General features: G+C 36.3%; 1 protein-coding gene across 13 annotated transcripts in view; it reads left to right on the plus strand.

Moving 5' to 3' along the window:
* Positions 1 to 17,465, plus strand: part of TACC2 (transforming acidic coiled-coil containing protein 2) — a 314,467-nt gene that overhangs the window by 280,291 nt on the left and 16,711 nt on the right. For 8 of the 13 annotated variants that reach the window (XM_031955975.1, XM_031955979.1, XM_031955974.1 and 5 more), the window contains 7 exons: positions 180 to 241; positions 2,020 to 2,135; positions 3,495 to 3,660; positions 5,558 to 5,698; positions 6,647 to 6,736; positions 14,214 to 14,357; positions 14,846 to 14,922. In XM_031955975.1, coding sequence (XP_031811835.1) covers positions 180 to 241; positions 2,020 to 2,135; positions 3,495 to 3,660; positions 5,558 to 5,698; positions 6,647 to 6,736; positions 14,214 to 14,357; positions 14,846 to 14,922 — 796 coding nt within the window. The remainder of the gene's footprint in view (positions 1 to 179; positions 242 to 2,019; positions 2,136 to 3,494; positions 3,661 to 5,557; positions 5,699 to 6,646; positions 6,737 to 14,213; positions 14,358 to 14,845; positions 14,923 to 17,465) is intronic. The other 5 variants (XM_031955980.1, XM_031955983.1, XM_031955984.1 and 2 more) reach the window with 2 other exon arrangements.

Below are 17,465 nucleotides of genomic sequence, written 5' to 3' on the forward strand. Positions count from 1 at the left end.
GAAATGATTTCCTTTTTCTTGCATTTAGGCTTTTAGTTGTTATAAGGGTACCAGCTCTGAAACAAGGGGAGAGGGCAAGTCGGCCCCTTTGGAAAACAAGACTTGTCCCCACCTTGCAGAGTATAGGCCAGCGGACTTTTTTTCAATGATCTTGACATTGGTCTTTGTTCCTCTTGCAGAGCTGGATTATCGAAACTCTTATGAAATAGAATATATGGAGAAAATCGGCTCTAACTTACCTGTAAGTTCTTTTGCTTTCTAATTGTTACATCAATTATTATGCTTCTATTTACTGTTCTATACTGTAAATGTTATGAGAACATAAAAATCAAGAGCAAATGGTAGGTTGAGTGTGTTTCTCTTTTACAGACAAAATAAAAGCATGACAATGGAAAATTCAGGGTTTGGTGTTAATAGCCAGCATAAATAAAAGTAATCTTAAGAAACAAATAAGGGAGCATGACCAATTTCTTCCACAAAATCACATCACATGAGCGTTTTACTCTGTGAAATTAAAGTTTAAGCTTTCTGAGAAGACAATTGTTTTATTTAAGATAAACAAAACTCCCATCCAATAGAATCCACTCTGATGTCTCATCCTTGTAGGTGGCCCTGGGTTCTTCAGAGCATCTAGGTAGGAACTGGGGCTGGAGTCAGGAAGACCTGAGTTTAAATACAGCCTGATACACATCAGCTGTTTGACTCTTACCTACATCACTTAACTTTTGTCTGCCTCAGTTTTCTCATCTGCAAAAAGGGAATAATAATGGCCCAGGATTGTTGTAACATGTAAATAACTTAATAATTGTTCAGCATTTAGCACAGTTTTTGGCACATAGTAAGTTTTAATTTTGTTGCTGTTGAGTCAAATAAGTTGGACCTGACTCTGCATGACCCCATTTGGAATTTTCTTGGTAAAGATAGTAGAATAGCTTACCATCATTGCCTTCTTTAATGAATTTTACAGAAGAGGAGACTGAGGCAAAAACTGTTAAGTGACTTGCCCAGAGTCACCTAGCTAGGAAGTGTCTCAGGCCAGATTTCAGCTCAGGAAGATGTCTTCTAATTCCAAGTCCATCACTTTATGGTGCTGCAGCCCCTGGCTGCCCATGCCATCTAGCTAACAACAGAATTGTTGGCTACTATTACTATCATTGTTGTTAAAGTTCAGGTAGTGAAAGCTCTTTATCACCCCTGACCTTTAGTTAACTCCCTAGCTCCTCTGGCTTGCATTAAATTATAATTATATGTAAATATAATTATAATTAAAGGCCTCCATGACTCTGTTTTCCATCCTACCATCCTGACCATTTCCTCCTACAAGTGGTTGTCTGAGCCTAGTGTCCCTGTTCTAGTAAAGCTTTTAACATTGCAACAGATGCAGCCCTAATCTGTGTTTGAACTTCATGACTTTGGCGTGTTGGGCCCAGATTGTGGTTTTGTGTGAATTCTTTAGTTTACTTTTATTTGTATATGGGTCCAAACCCTGGTTTATCATAGCTCGTTTATCTAATAAATCTATATTTCTTAGTCCACAATTCTCCTACATACTTTACTCCCTTAGTACTTTCCACAGGCCACAGTGTGTCTGTATATTTAGGAATAGAGAGAGGCATGCTGTTGCTTCTATAAAATGGGAATCTGCAAGTATCTGTCATTACCACTATCTCTGCTTCTTCTGTCCCCTCTAAAGAGTTATCCAACCCTCAATTGGACTGACCCATAGAGGAGAAGATTCTAAAGAGGAATCTACTGTATTGAATACAAATCAATTCTGCAGAGAAATTGACTGGAATGGGGGATATAGATAGTGCCTGTATTAACCCATCAGTTTAAGATCCAATTGTTGTTTGTCATGATCATTTGGTTGCTTAACAAAGGATGTAAAGGCTTTATATTAAAAAGTGATATCTTTTAGGGAATAATTTGCTCTTGTATGTCACCAGCTGCTCTGTCACATTGATTCTACCCATATTGTACTCATTTAATAATTAGAATTAATTTCATTTCTTTTCACAGCACGATGATGGAACCCCGAAGAAACAATCTTTGTATCTTATGTTCGATGCCCCTCAGGAGAGTCCAGTCAAATCTCCTCCAGTTCGGTTATCTGATTCCCCAACTCCATGTTCAGGGTACATTATTCTTATGTGAAATAAAATGCCTATTACTAAATAATGATAAATACTAAAAATTATAAACAAATGATACTAAAATATTTTCTACTTTAATGAATGAATGAAAAAGTATTGAATGCTTTCTATGGGCCAATCCTTGTGATAATAACTGGGGAGGGTATTAATAAAAAAGCAAGTCTCTTCCTGTTCCCATGGAGGTTACATTCTATTTGGGAAGAAGCCACTTATGGAAAAGTTCAAATTCAAAGTGCATAATAAGGTCCAAATGACCTTTAAAAATTATCATCATTTAAGGAAGGGCACCAGCCCTACAGCCAGATGTCCCCCGAGTTCAAATCTGGTCTTAATCACTTAATCTTATTGCCTTAGTTTCCTCATCTGTAAAATTAGCTGGTGGAGGAAATTGCAAACCACTCCAGTATCTTTTCCAAGAAAACTCCAAATGAGGTCACAAAGAGTCCAATTTGATTAAAAACAGCAAAATGAAGTGCTCCTGTGTTATTGACCTTTCAACCGCTATTCTAACCTCTAGCCTAACCAGACCTGATAAGCAAAATTTATCATTTTGAGAGTAAGCATGCTTCGAATTAAGGTAAATCTCTTAAAATATATACATGTGTGATTTTTTTTTTCTTTTTTTGCTGAGGCAATGGGGTTAAGTGATTTGCCCAGGGTCACACAACTAGGAAGTGTTAGGTGTCTAAGACCAGATTTGAACTCGGGTCCTCCTGACTTCAGGGCAGTATTCAGTATTCAGGCGTAGTATTTGTCCACTGAACCACCTAGCTGCCCTTCATGTGGGACTTTTTCCTCCCTTTTAATTTTGTTTTAGTTTTATATATATGTAACCTTAGTTCATGTTCTGATGTAAATAATGTATGTTTCTGGATAGATCCAGAGTCTCAATTGCAAATTTGGATACTTTCACCCTTTCCTGCTTCTTCTTTGTCTCTCTGAAGATGGAGATTGAACTCATCACTCTCTCTCCACTGCCACCCTCATGGTTTCTTCCTTTATTTGCTAGTAATCTTTAAGAAAAGCATCTGGCTGGAAGAGATATAGAAGCTATTTGCTGACTCCCCTCACCCTTGTGTGATGATTTAAAAGCAGCCCTCAGTTCTTAGAGGTGTAGATAGAATCTTTCTTTCCCTTAGTTCTACCATATATAGATGCATGGTGCATGGTACAATTTTTACCAAATTGTAGGGACTCCCTAATTTCTGCCATCTTATTTGGGGAGAATACATTTGAAAGCTAAATATTCTTGGAGGAGGCCTAAATGATAGCTTATTATCTCTTTGATTTTGGAGAGATTTCTAAAGAAAAAGATGAAAGATATTTTTTTCCTCCTCTTAGGTCAAGTTTTGAAGAAACAGAAGCTCTGGTGAATGCTGGCATGAAAATCCAGCATCCGGTCTCACGAGTCCTGGTTCCTAATCAAGAGACACACTTACAGGCTTCAGAGAAATCAAATCAGAAAGAGCCCATGAACTTAGGAACGACCTCAGATGCTCTCGAAAGAGTAAGTAGTGACCTAATAAGTCCAAAGAACAACTGCAAATTTAGGCCTAAGATACTCAGATCTCATAAGTATGCGGGCATCCAGTGGACTAAAGCAACATCTCAAGCTGCATCCAAAAAACTAACTAGATAGTGAGTTCCAAAGCCTAATAACAATATGCTGTCATATCTCTCTAATATTACCTTTGGAGAGAAGAACATTCTAGGAGTAAATCTATGTTATTTTAAAATTTTCTTTGCTTTATTTACCATGATGATGTTTTTGCCTTCTATTCTGAGTCCTTATGGCTAGATTGTCACAGACATAAATCTCCTGAGCTTTTACTCTCCCTAGCATCTTTTACAGTGGTAGTTTAGGATATTAATACGTATTCTAAGGAAGAAAGCTAATCTTCTGAAGTGACAATAGATTGAACCAGGCCTGGGATCCCATTTGATTCATTAAGGAATTTATTTAGAATCCATATAAAACAAAAGATTCTTGTCTCCTTTTGCACACTGAGATCTTAGAGCTTAGATATAACTGGTGGGAAATTCAATTTGAAACTTGACACAGAGAAGTCCATTCTCTTCGACTATCCATAGGCTTTCTTAATTATCAAAAAAAGTTTTTATCTATTGTTCAAATCCCCGTGTAACACCCATTATATGTGTGTATAGATATACATGTATATATATATGTGTGTGTGTGTTTATATATACACTCACATATATAAATATATAAAAGTAAAATGTTAAATCTTGAAGGATATTCTGTTTCCAGTAATTGTATGCATATGTGTATTCACACACACATACATTCATACACATACATAAACAAATATATTTATATTCTTCTTCGTTCTCTCTGAAGATAGAGGTTGAATCCACTAGTCTCTCCCTCATGCTTTCCTCCTTCATGTGCCAGTAATCTATAAGAAAAGAAGCTGGCTAGAATAAATATAGAAGCTCATTGCTTATAGATAAATAGATACATATTTTATATACATATATACACACACATACTATATTTACTGTGTTCCTGTGTGTGTGTACACACACATGTGTATATATGTATGTTTGTGTATATATATAAATATATACACACATATTGAAAGTAGTGTCCTTCAAGATTTAATATTTTACTTTTATTGAACTGAATACATTTTTAAAAATGAAAAGCTGACTTTCTCTTTTAATGATTCCTACCTTCTTGAGAGAAACATCTAGATAACCCAGTGGATACAGTGCTGGCCCTTGAGTCAGGAAGACCTGAAATCAGACTTCAAATCTGACTTCAGACACTCACTAGTTGTGTGATCATGGAAAGGTCACTTAACCTCTTCCTGCCTCAATTTTCTTATCTGTAAAGTGAGGATAACAGTAGTATCTACCTCTTAGGAGTACTATGAAGATAAAATAAAATTTATAAAGCACTTTGCAAATCTTGAAGTCCTATATAAATGCCAGCTATTTTTATTATTATTTGAAACATCTTTTCTCGTCTTTCAATACATTTACCTTTCTAGCTAAAACTTATTTAATTTGATGATGGTGCTTATATGTTTATTACTTGTAGTTTGAAAAGCCAATAAATGGATCAATTCTTTCCCCATCCCCAGCCCTAAACTGTCCCCATCATTTTGTAGCCAATAATCAAGTTGCCTATTAGTTTTTATTTTATTTTTACAAATGGGTCATAGGAGGGAGGGTGTTGACTGTCAAAACAGTTCAAATAGCAGTTACTTCTCCCTGCTGTCTAACTAATTGCTAAATACCTGTTAAAAGAATTAGCAATGAATTTGATAATTTCTTTAGCATGAAACCAAAAATATCAGGCCAGTAGATGATGCTCACCTAGACTTGCTGTTCCTCTTTCTCTCCTCTATTTTCTGTTCTATATCCTCCTTACCATGTAGACAGCTCCTGAAGATTCCTATGTCTCTGCTGAAGCTCTCCTCAATAGGATATCTCATCAAACCTCAATATGTGATGCGCTTGAATATCTAGAGCCTGATTTAGCAGAAAAGAATCCCCCAATATTTGCTCAAAAACTTCAGGTTTGTAGCCCAAGTGTATCCTGTCAGTGTTCCTTTCTATAGTTTATCACACCTCAGTAGAGAATGAAGTCCCTTACACTAAAGCAAACCAAATTATGATTTAAATGGGTGTGAAAAGGGGGGAAGAGGAGGTGGGGAATAGTCAAAAGTCTTCCAAATAAAAATCTTTTCTTCATAGCCAGTTATGTAATTTTTACCTCTATAGATGTCAAAATGATATGAATGTTGTGATTATATTCTTAACAAGACAATTAGTTTTAAGTCTGGGGATAGACCTTAAGGCTCCAGTTTTCAGAGGTCACTTCAATTTCCCTAAAGACATTTCTAGTAATTTTTTCACTGGACAGACTGTATTAAATCACGCTAGAGTGAGCTATTCATATACAAGAGAATTTCTCTAACTCCCATTGCAATAATATCTGGATATGGCACAACATCTGGAACCAAAATAATTATCTAGCATCTAATTTAAAGTTGGCAATTTGAATTGCTCTTCACTATGTGAGAGGACTCTCTTAATGAACAGATCTCTAGGGATTATGAGAGCAGTATAAGAGAAAAGGCTTTATTGAAATTATTGGGAAACTATATTAAAAATGTATTTTAGGACATATAGGAAAAAGAACAAAAACCAGCAAAAACTTCACAAAATTAGAAAGTTTGAAAAAAAATCATTATATCTGTAGAAGTATAATACTTTTGTCTCCTGGCAGTTATTTATTTGAAAGGCTTCTGCATTGTTTTTAATTTTTAAGAATTCAGCCTTCTGTTGTTCTGGGCTGCTGAGGTGTTTCTCATGAAAAGAACACTGACTCTGTGTGTTATATCTGAATTGTCATCACAATGCGTTTCAGTGTGGCATCCGTTCTCTGGATGTGGCCGACATTTACATCCTGTCTTAATGCATTTTTCTCCCCACGGTTTACTCATAATGCCACCACCCAACAGGAGGAGTTAGAGTTTGCGGTCATGAGGATAGAAGCGCTGAAGCTAGCCAGACAGATTGCCCTGGCTTCTTTCAGCTCCTTAGACACCAAGGTACCTGCTCCCTGCCTGGAATGCACTGCTGCCTGGGTGTGTCCTGTGTGTCGGTAACGAAGCAGGAGGCGGCTTTCCTAACTGTGATGCACAGGTGTGATGCCGGGAGCCTGCAAAACAGCATGTCTGCAGGAGCAGAGAGCCACACGGTCCCTGCAGATTAAATTCAAGAGCTCAGTCCCGTCACAGCTTGCAGAACTCTTTGGCCTCGGCCAGATTCCTCTAATATGGTGCAAGAGGGCTGTTCAGCAGTTACGGGCCAGAGTGATTTAGTGGTGATAAAAAGCCATTTTAAGTCCTAAATGCAGAGTTTGTTCTTGAGCAGCTGTATGTGTGTGTATGTGCTTGTGTGTACTTGGCACATAATAGACACTTAATACATATTTATTGATTGTAGAGTAGAGATCTGTCACTGAGAAAGAGGACTAATTATTTGGATTTTAAAGTTTCAAAGCTTCTCTCAGGCCCTAGACAATTAAAATTTGAGATTAAAGAGAAATTTCTAGTCTCAGCCCTTTGTGACATTGGGCAAATCATGTCACCTCTCTCAATTTCTCCATCTACAAAAGGATGATATTGGATGAAGTTGGTGATCTTTATTATCCTCCTCACCTCTAAAATTCCATATGGTTTGTGATTATAATAATAGAGATTGATCACTAATAGAGTCTCAGTTCAGTCTTTTAAGGGTAGTTATCTTTGTTATTTTCATCACTGACATCCATAATTATAATGATCATCAGCATAATGCTAATGATAAAAGAAATATAATTAGCTTACACCTGTACTTTTCAAAATACTTTGATATTTTCATTATTTTATTCCATCTTCATAGTGAATTAGCGCAGATATTATTACTCCCATTTTACAGATAGGTGAGTTGCCAAAGAATAAGCAATGAATCAGTGGTATAACCGAGACCAGACCCTAAATCTCCTGATTCCTCACAGTGCTCTTTCCATCCTGGTTCAAACCATTCTGTTCCTAATGGTGCAATTCTTCATTTTGTCCACCTGCTCATGACATGCCAGTTGTAGGTATCTAGGTGTTGTTTGATTATAATTTCATTGTTCAAACAATGCCCATGAGCAAGTGGGATGTCTTGTTCTCAAGAAGAATGTTTTGGAGAACTTTACAATTTAATGAGAATGTTTATAGCTTCTAGTGTCTAGATTGGACAATATCAGACCCTGGGGGAAAATTGTCACAATTACCAGCTCTTGATTTTCTTGTTCCTTTTATTACCAAAATAAAAAATTGCTGGTTTGACTCCCAACTTCTTTATTGACTTAATTTCTTTGAAATAGGAGACTCTAAAATTGAAGAAAGCAGGGGAAATTGCTACAAATAGGTTTATTTCTCTGCTATGATAGAATGCATTTGCTTTGAAAGGAGTTGTTTCACCTAAGTGAATTTGTATGACTTTTTTCCTAAATAGTGTTAATTTCTACTTATAATGAATACTAATAGGAATAGACATCTCTTACCTCTTTGGAATTATAGATCATGTTCAAGTCATGATTTGATCTGCTGTTGTTAGGTGAAAATTGCTGGGAATTCAAATTTCTTTTGAATTAATATAAAAAAAACAATAAGGTTAAAGAATAAATTTGGAACCACTTAATGGGCTTTAACTCAGTGAGCTATTTCTCCAGTGCTGCAATGATACAAAGTGGAAGAAGTATCCATCTTTAACTTTTTGCAACAATCCGTGATTTTTAAAACAAGTCATTCCCTAAGCTGCAGTAATATGAGAGTAGCTCAATTTGTATAAACTCAAGATTCCATTGAGTCTCTAGCTCATATGCAAGTTGTTCTATGATCTCCTCTATGTAGCATATAGGTACAGAATTCTATTGGAAAGTGCTAATACATAGAAAAAGAAAACAGCAGTCGCTTATACTATTTGTTCTTTTTCTTACAAATGTATTTTTGCGGTAGGTTGACATAACATAGATTCTGCCATTTCAGACTTTAATACTAATTGGGATCTCTTGTAATTAAAATTTTGTGTATATATGAGTGATAATGAAATATAATATGGTGTGAATTACACATGGTTTTGTAAAGTAAACTCAATTTGTATTAGACTGACACCAATTAGGCTATAGGAGCATAATCTTTCAGGAAACAAGCAGATTTATCTGACTTTCATTAAAGAGGAAGCCCCCATCAGGAAACATCAATAGCAGTCAGACTGCCTGATTGGAATTTTATCTTTATCACTATAAACATCTTTGAATTCAGTTTTTAAAAAAGGTAGACTTTATTAATTCATCCTCATGTGATCACATTTGACACTGAGCTTTTCAGCCTGCTCTTTTGCTTCCTATATAAACAGAACCTTAATGTATTTTCTGCACAGGTTTGCATGAAATACTAACAATAAAGAGATAAATTTCAAATAAGTGTTTAACCAATCCTGGTTAAAAACGGATAGCTTTTCTGGAACAAGGAAACTCACTTTAAAAGATCTAATTGTGCATATCACCAGATAATTCTATGAATCTGTTTTTGGAAGAAACAAGATAAGAAGCATATTAGAAGAAATATTTTGTATTCCACAAGGATTGCTTATTCCTCTAAGATTCTTCTCTTGATGACAGAAATGTGCAAATTGCACATTGTGACAAGAGCTAGATACTAGCCCTTAAATCAACACTGTGATATTCAAAAAATGCCTCTAAAGTATGATTATGAATCAAACTTAAAAATAAATTGGTGTGAGATGGAAGTGGGGGAGAGGATAACTACTTTTGTTTCTCTTATTGTCTAATTTTAGAACAAATTAATGAAAACATAATCTACACTAGCGACATGAATATTTTCAGACCTAGGACAAATAGGTGGGGATGGTAAACTGGATTTGGGAAAGCCAAAAAAAGGCATCTGGAACCATGATGTTAAATAAGCAGAAGTCAAGCCAAGTCAACAAGCATTTATTAAGCACCTCGTATAGTAGGAACTGTGCTAAGTTAGAAAGGAAATATTGAGGGACAGGAAGACCTTGATCCTAACACAGGACTCTCATCATTTTGAGTCATCAAGGACTGGAGAGTATTATTCATAGAAATCAGGATTCATTGAAGACAGACAAGAAGAGATAAATAAGAGACAGATGAGCTAGCAACTATAAGAATTTACAGCAGGGAGGAAGGCTATTAATGCCTTTCTATTGATATGGAGCTAATGACTGGCCTTCCCTGTCAGATAGGGCAATAGCTCTTTCACTTAGTCAATACTAGAACAAGTTTTGGTATAATATAGTGAGTTCCACACCTGGCAGCTCCAGATAACTTTGATCAAATGCCATCATTTCTTGCCAGACCCACTAAGTTTTATAACCCCCACGCATCAAAGATATTCGACTAAGTTGGGCAAGCATTTTATATTTTCTTTCCAAATATGTATATATTTGATTTTGTCTGTCCTGGAAGACTTCCTGACTAAAAACTGAAAATATTGAAGATATTCCAAAGAAATATTTCTATGCCTTACCTGGAAGCTACATCTTCAAAGCAGCCAATATTGTGTGAATGCTTCAACAATTACTCATGCTATATTTGAGTAAGAACTTATTAAAAATGAAAAAATCAGTCTACTGTTTAAATTTACTACCCACATGATGCCAAAAAACAAATTTGGCTGGATCTTTGGTCAAGTCCATGAAAATAATTTTATATATATTTTAGTGTACATAAGACTTTCCAAAGTAAATCTATTACTTTGTTTTCTTTTCTCATTTTCCTGAAATTTTTTTTAAATGAAAGCAGAAATGAAGAAGGATTTCAGGATATCCTCGACTGTAAAATGAGGGTGCTTGACTGGATCATCTCTAAATCCCTTCCATGATACTCTTAACTAATACCAGTTGTGAGATACTGATCAAGTCACTAAATTTCTTAGTGTCAGGCAACTTTCTAGGATAGTTAAGTTGTCTTCCCCCTTCCCCTCCTCCCCATAGATAGAGGGAGTTTCAGCCTAGGATTTCCCTACACTATTGAAGTTGGAGTTTCTGGCTTCCCCTTCCTCCCCCCCCTCCCTGCCCTAGCAAAAAAAAGAGCAGGTTGAAGATAATGAAATTATTTGCTTTCAGAGAAAGGCCTTTTTAATCTGTCTGATAAGCTTATTCAAAAGACTTCATTGGTCTGTCTCAACCAGTAACCTATCAATTCTGTGCTTAATAATAATGGAGTTTCCATTATTTATTATTTTTTTTTAATGAAAATAATTCAGCCATTGATAAAGCTCCCAGGTGCAAATAGAGAACATTTATCTAGTCAAATAATAGGCTATCAAGAGATCTGTTTATTTAAGCAGTTGAATAGGTGTGTAGAAAATTAGCAGTGCCAGTTGTGGCCAGGTTGGCAATCACAGTGTGTGTGTGATTCATAAACTGTTTGTTGTTCGAAGGCAGGCTTGTTCATGGTTTGTGGGTCTATTAACTTTTCTTGTTCCTCTGAAAGAGCAATTTCAGGATTGTTTGAATGAGCAAAAGCCTAATCTAAATCTGATCTTAAAACGCCATAAATGAGAGGCAAAGCTGTTAACTTCAGTGAAAGGGAAATCCTTGGGGTCAGGAAACCCAGAGCTCACCCGCTGCATTTCATTAACAAATAGATGCACATTCACTCATTCATATTGGTTGTGAGACCATTTCTCCTTTTACAGAAAACACCAGGTGGCTGCTGTGAAAGGCGACAGTGAATCACTGTGCCTGCCAGGGTTAGCTTTCATTTGTTTAGAAAGCTCATCATTGTCTAACTATCATTGGTTTCAGACTAATACTAGTAAGATATCTTAAATTCAATTAATTTGAGATTATGCGTCAGGGAGTTTGATTGATTTTCATTCAAGACTGACTCATTTGATAATTGCAGTAGTCTGACCATTAGGCAGTTTTCTTGTATTTCACTGGGCCTCAGTTTCCACATTCATAAGAGAAGGGGATTGGTGCTCTAAAGTCCCTTCCAACACAGACATTCCGAAATTCTACCACCTTAATCTCTTTCTTGTTTAATATGACCATGTAGCACATGTGGACAAATGGCTTTTTGTTAGTAAAAGGAGAAGTGACATTATATAGTGGAAAGAGCACTGGCTTTGGAGTCAGAGGACCTGGGTTCAAAACCTACTATTGATGTTTATTATTACCTGGTGTGATGTGGGGCAACTTGCTTTATCTCCTTGTACCTCACTTTCCGTATCTGTAAAATGAGAGGATTGGACTGAGTGACCTCTAAGATCCCACCAGCTCTATCTAGATCGATGAGCCTAATAAGGCTCATACAGAAGTTTTTTGCTTATGACCTTATCTAATTCATTCATGTGTTTAGCTTTAATCTGTGTATTATCTTCCATTTTTGATAATTGTTTTGTTGTATTCAATAAATTGAAAGACATTTTAAGAAAAGTGGAATTTACCTCTATATGTATGACATTTGAGCGTTTGTACTTTTCTCTTGGTAGTTTAGTGATATCAGTGAGTTCTTAGTACATCTTAATATTTTGCAAACTAGTGCATCTCTAATTATATAGGGATGTTACTTAGAATGTCAAATTCATCTCTATAATTCTAAAAATTGAGGTTTAGGGATACCACCATCTGAGTAAAAATCCAGTTGTTTAAGACACATTTCCACCTAAAATTGGCAGTCTTTTCACAGCTGACTATTCTTGGTCAAGTCAAAAGAGAAAAACCAAACAAGTAGAAGTCCATCTCTAATCCAAATTCAAGCACTTTTATTACCCTTGCATGAGTATTACTAACTAGACATAACAAATTGCTTCAATACCTCCAGTCCTATCCATTAAACTTTTGTTTCAGTTTTGTTATTTTTACTATGTGAAGTAATTTTCCTTACTGTAATGAGACTATGCTTGGCAGTCTATATTTGCATCAAAATAATTCAGCCAATACTAATGCCTCTTGTGTTTCTAGCTGTTACTTTTCTGCTCACAGAACTATTTGAGAACAGTGGTTCTCAAATTATGACTGTTGCCCTTTAAATGATACATTTTTTCTTGATTACCAGTATTATAATATAGTGTTATCACAGAATTTTTAAAAATTACATATGACAGCTACACAAGGAGCAAAACAGATCCTTTTATTCTCATTTATTTCTTTATTCAGTGACTTTCATCGAACCTGTGAGATTACTCCTGCCAATAATACTTGGAGTAGAATTGGGCTGGTTCTTTTTGTTTCCTCCAATCCTGGCAGCCACAATGGATATTTTCTTCTTTAGAATGAACAACAGCAGCTAAAGGTTAATGAATGGGACTGAAATCATAGTTGGTTCATCCTTTACTTTGCAATGAAGTATATAAACCTCTCACTTCTATAATCATTCTACTAATCTCTGGTTCCAGTCATGTCTCTACACATAATACCATGCTTTCACATGCTCTCACAGTCCTAAACATTGTCATAGGAGTATTTAGAAGAAAGTTACCCGAGACTGGGAGAGGAGACCATAGGACAGAATTGTCATTAATATTCTAAGATCACCATCTTGGTTCTGTAAGGGAATATTGAAAATATCCCCAGTTAATTTGATCCAGCTGGTCAGTAGAAGAAAAAACCAACCAACCAAAAAAAAAAAAAAAAAAACCACCAATCAACAACAAACAACCTATTTAGATGTATTTTAAAAATTAGTTACCATAATCAACTGAGTTTTTCACTTTCCAGTTCTTCATCATGTAAATCTATCTATGATGAAAGCATTGCTTCAGCCAGTCATAATCAGCCAATCTTTTAATGAACAAGGAATATTAATGTCTTTTAAAGATCAAACTGATTGACTATAGAATATTTTCGGAAGCTTATCTGATGGAAAGTTACTCTGCTGGGAACATTTCATTGATACTGCCTGATCTAGAAGCTGAATCTCCCAAGGGCATGCATAGTAGTGAAATGTAGGCAGTCTTACAAAGGTGATCAAATGCACATCCATTATAAAGTAGGAAAACCTAGAATGAAATCCAACATCTGCTTCCCTCTCCTTTTTTTCTATCATATGTGTGCTGAAGAAGCAGGATCCTGTTAAATAATGACTCTGTTCATGTTTGTTCTGCTTAGATGTTTTTTGATTCCTGATAAATGGATATGATAAACAGGCTTCTCATATAGTCTATTTAAAGGCAAACTGTACCCCTATCTAACTTCATTGTTTCCTGCACAGGTGCACAATGATAGATTTTTCATGGGTTGTGTCTCACAGTTTTCCCATCCATTATCATGACTCTTCACATTTTCTCATAGTTATTTGTGTTCATCATTTACAAAAAAAAAGCAAACATAAAAAAACCCATTACTCTCCCTTCCCATCCTTCCTAATGCGCACGCGCACACACACACACACACACACACACACACACACACAATTGACTAATTCATGAACTGGACTGATGTGATCTTTTGTCTTATGATTAATGTTTACTTTTTTTTAAATTAATAACAATTCCACAGAGAGAGGCTGCGCTCCCCGCAGATGTCTCCATCTCTAAAACTGCCTTGTATTCTCGCCTTGGGACCTGTGAGTCAGAGAAACCTCCAGCCCTTCTTTATCAGCAGTCGGATTTAGATGCTTCACTGCGAATCGCTAGAGAAGAGGTATTTCCAGTGTGGGATTTGGAGAAGGGACCCCTTTGATTGCCCTTCAGGAGTCTCATTAACAATCCGGTTCCCACAACTTATAACAAAGGCCAAGACCACCTCATCTCTGACTATTTCATTTTTATTTTGGATACCAGGGGCGGAGGGATGGATGAGGAAGCTAAGTTTTGACGGTCTTAGACATAATCACTGTGAAATAGGTCCATGGGATTTAACTGGATTTGTGACCAGAAATATTCCCAGACTCCCTTCTCTGTGATCAAACATTGCCCAATATAAACTAGATATGTCATATTAGCTATATAAACTAGTCATTCTCTGTCTCACCCAGTGTTTCCTAGTCACAAGTGCAGCTTGGTTGGAATAAATTATTCCTCTCAAGAGAGGTTTAATTGGATTGCTTTTTTGTTTCCCCATGTATCTTGTTCTATAAACATTATTTGGGTCTAAACTAATATATTTAATATTTCCTCCTCCACTACTAGATTATCACCAAGGAAAGAGAGGTCTCAGAATGGAAAGACAAGTATGAAGAAAGTAGACGAGAAGTAATGGAAATGAGGTCAGTGATTAAGTCTGAGAGCCAGAATTGAAAGATATGTCTTCTTGTTGTCCTGAAAATTCTTGTGGTATGAGTAACCATTTGAGGCAGTTTGGAGTAGTGGATAGAGGGCTGACCTCAGAATCAGGAAGACCTGAATTCAAATCCTGCCTGTGACACATGCTAGCTGTGTGACAATGGGCAAACACTTAACTTCTCAGTGCACCAGACAATTCTCTTAAAGACTGTAAGTTACAGGCAAGTTGTTCTTCTGTATCAGTGGAAGGTGTTTCCACACTGGAAGTTTTCCACACTGATGAAATCACAAAGCTGGAACCACTCTAAAAAGTGAGTAATCCTTATACAGTATATGTGTCATAGCTGGTTTCTTTTCTTTTATTTCTACTGAGAATATTACATGAATTATTTTTAGAAAGTCTTATGTGCAAAATTCATTTTCTTTTTCTTTTGGGATTAGAATTGGCATGTTTGTTTTGTTTAGATATGTGGTTTCTCAGTGTAGGGAACCCTCAGTGAGAAAATTCCCTCCATTAATACAGATCACAACTATTTTGCAATTTATAGTCATGGAGACTCACCAGAAGCAGTGAGAGAGTCACCTAGTCAGCATGTGTCTAAGATGGGATTTGAATGCAGATCATTCTGATTCTTAGGCTCTTCCTCTATTCAGTATTCTATATGGCTTCTATGGTATATATGGAATCTGTTCACATTAAGGCTTTTCAAAGTAAAACTGTTAAATTAAGTTCACTTTAAACCTCAACCCCTAAATCAACACATTATTTGTTACTATTTTATTGAACAAACAAGGCAGCTACACTTTAATATGGATTGTTTTCTTTCTCTTATATGCATTAGGTAGCAAAAGTATCTCTTTTATAGAAGTGTTTTGTTCATTGCATTGTTTTTCCATTTCACAGATTTTTTTTCAATGAATTTCTTTCTTTTTCATATCTATTTTGTAAGGAGTTAGATGCTTTTTCCATTCTTCAGATAATTTCTGGTTTTCCTTTTCCATAATCTCTTGCAAAGATCTCATTTTCTTTTCCCATTTTTCTTCTAACTTTCTTGTAAGATCCTTTTTGAATTCTTCCAAGAGAACCTTGTGAAATGGGGACCAATTCATATCAATTTGGGGGGCTTCATCTGGAGCTGACTTGCCTTTAGGATCCTCAGGGTTGAGGTCTGTTCTCTTTTACCATAGAAGTTGTCTATGGTCAGAGTTCTTTTTGCTTTTTTGCTCATGTTTTGAAGGGTATAGGTCTACTCTTAAAGCAAAGGAGTGATGCCTGCTTTACTTTGCCCTGGGGCAGTTCTGCTGACTGACTTTGGGTCTGGGTAAGCATGGTTGATGCTAAGTTCTTCCTGACCTCATAGGCTCACAATTTGCCTTTTGTATTGACTTTTGGATGTTTTACAGCAAATTTGCTAAACCACCTGTTTGCAACCAGGACAGAGTATAGCCTAAGAACCTCACAGCAAATTCTCCAGGGCATGAACCCCACAGTGCCCTGGCTCCTACACCACCTCTTTGCCCTGAACTCCCTGAGCTGAGGTCTAGGCTCAGAGCCTCTCCCCCTGCCTGATTGAAACAGACCTGTTCTGAAGTTATTCCAAAGCATCTTCTTCTGGAAATTTGTCATACTCCAAATATCTGTGGGTTCTATCACTCCAAAACCAGTTCAGAGGCTTAATCTGCTGTTAATTTGAGAAAAGCTAGGAGGAGGTCACAGAAAGCCATGCCTGCTCTCTGCCATTTTGGCTCCACCCCCACAAAAGTATCGCTTTTTCTCTCCTATTGACGACTTCTGTCTTCTGATTGCCTCTTTCTGGCCACATCTGAAATTGCAAATGTCTGTTTTTAATACACGGCCTGATCTTTTGTAGTGTAACTTCTCCCATCCCTTATGGTGGATCACAGAATGATCACAGAAATTTGAAAAAGCAGCTATCCAGGGTGCTGTGAGAATGATTTCTGCTTATTAACCATAGGCCTCAGACCTGCATCTGGGATATTTATTAGTGGTGGGCAGGCTGATGATTCCTGGTCAAGTTGATGAAATCAGCATCCTATTATTTATGTTTGGGTACTGTCTCCACCCCTACCTTTTCAGCTTCTAAATGAAGAATATTTTAAAAGCTAGAGCTGCCTTTTAGACTTACTTGGTCTAGCTTTTGTCTCAGTGTTTCTTAGGAATATTGATATTTGTTCTTTTCTTTACCTCCTTAACTTTTTGCCTATGATGCTCTTTTCCTAAAAAGTGCTGTTTTTTTTTTAAATTGTGCTGATTTTTAAAAAAGAAATAGTTTTATGATTCTGAAGTCAAGCCAAAAAAAAAATCCTAGGAAAATCCAAGCATGTCCCTGCATTATTTTGTAGAATGGGTTGAACTCAGTAATTAGTTCATTCTTCATAGCATAGAAGAAGCTGGTTTCATTTCATTGATGTAGCAAAGTTTAGACCAGAAATGGATCAGCTTCCTGAACTATATATAATCACTTTATAGGAACCTGTTTTCAAGAAGAAAAACTCAAGATATGTG

This window comes from Sarcophilus harrisii, chromosome 2, assembly GCF_902635505.1.
Source record: "Sarcophilus harrisii chromosome 2, mSarHar1.11, whole genome shotgun sequence".
In the NCBI taxonomy this organism is placed as follows: domain Eukaryota; kingdom Metazoa; phylum Chordata; class Mammalia; order Dasyuromorphia; family Dasyuridae; genus Sarcophilus; species Sarcophilus harrisii.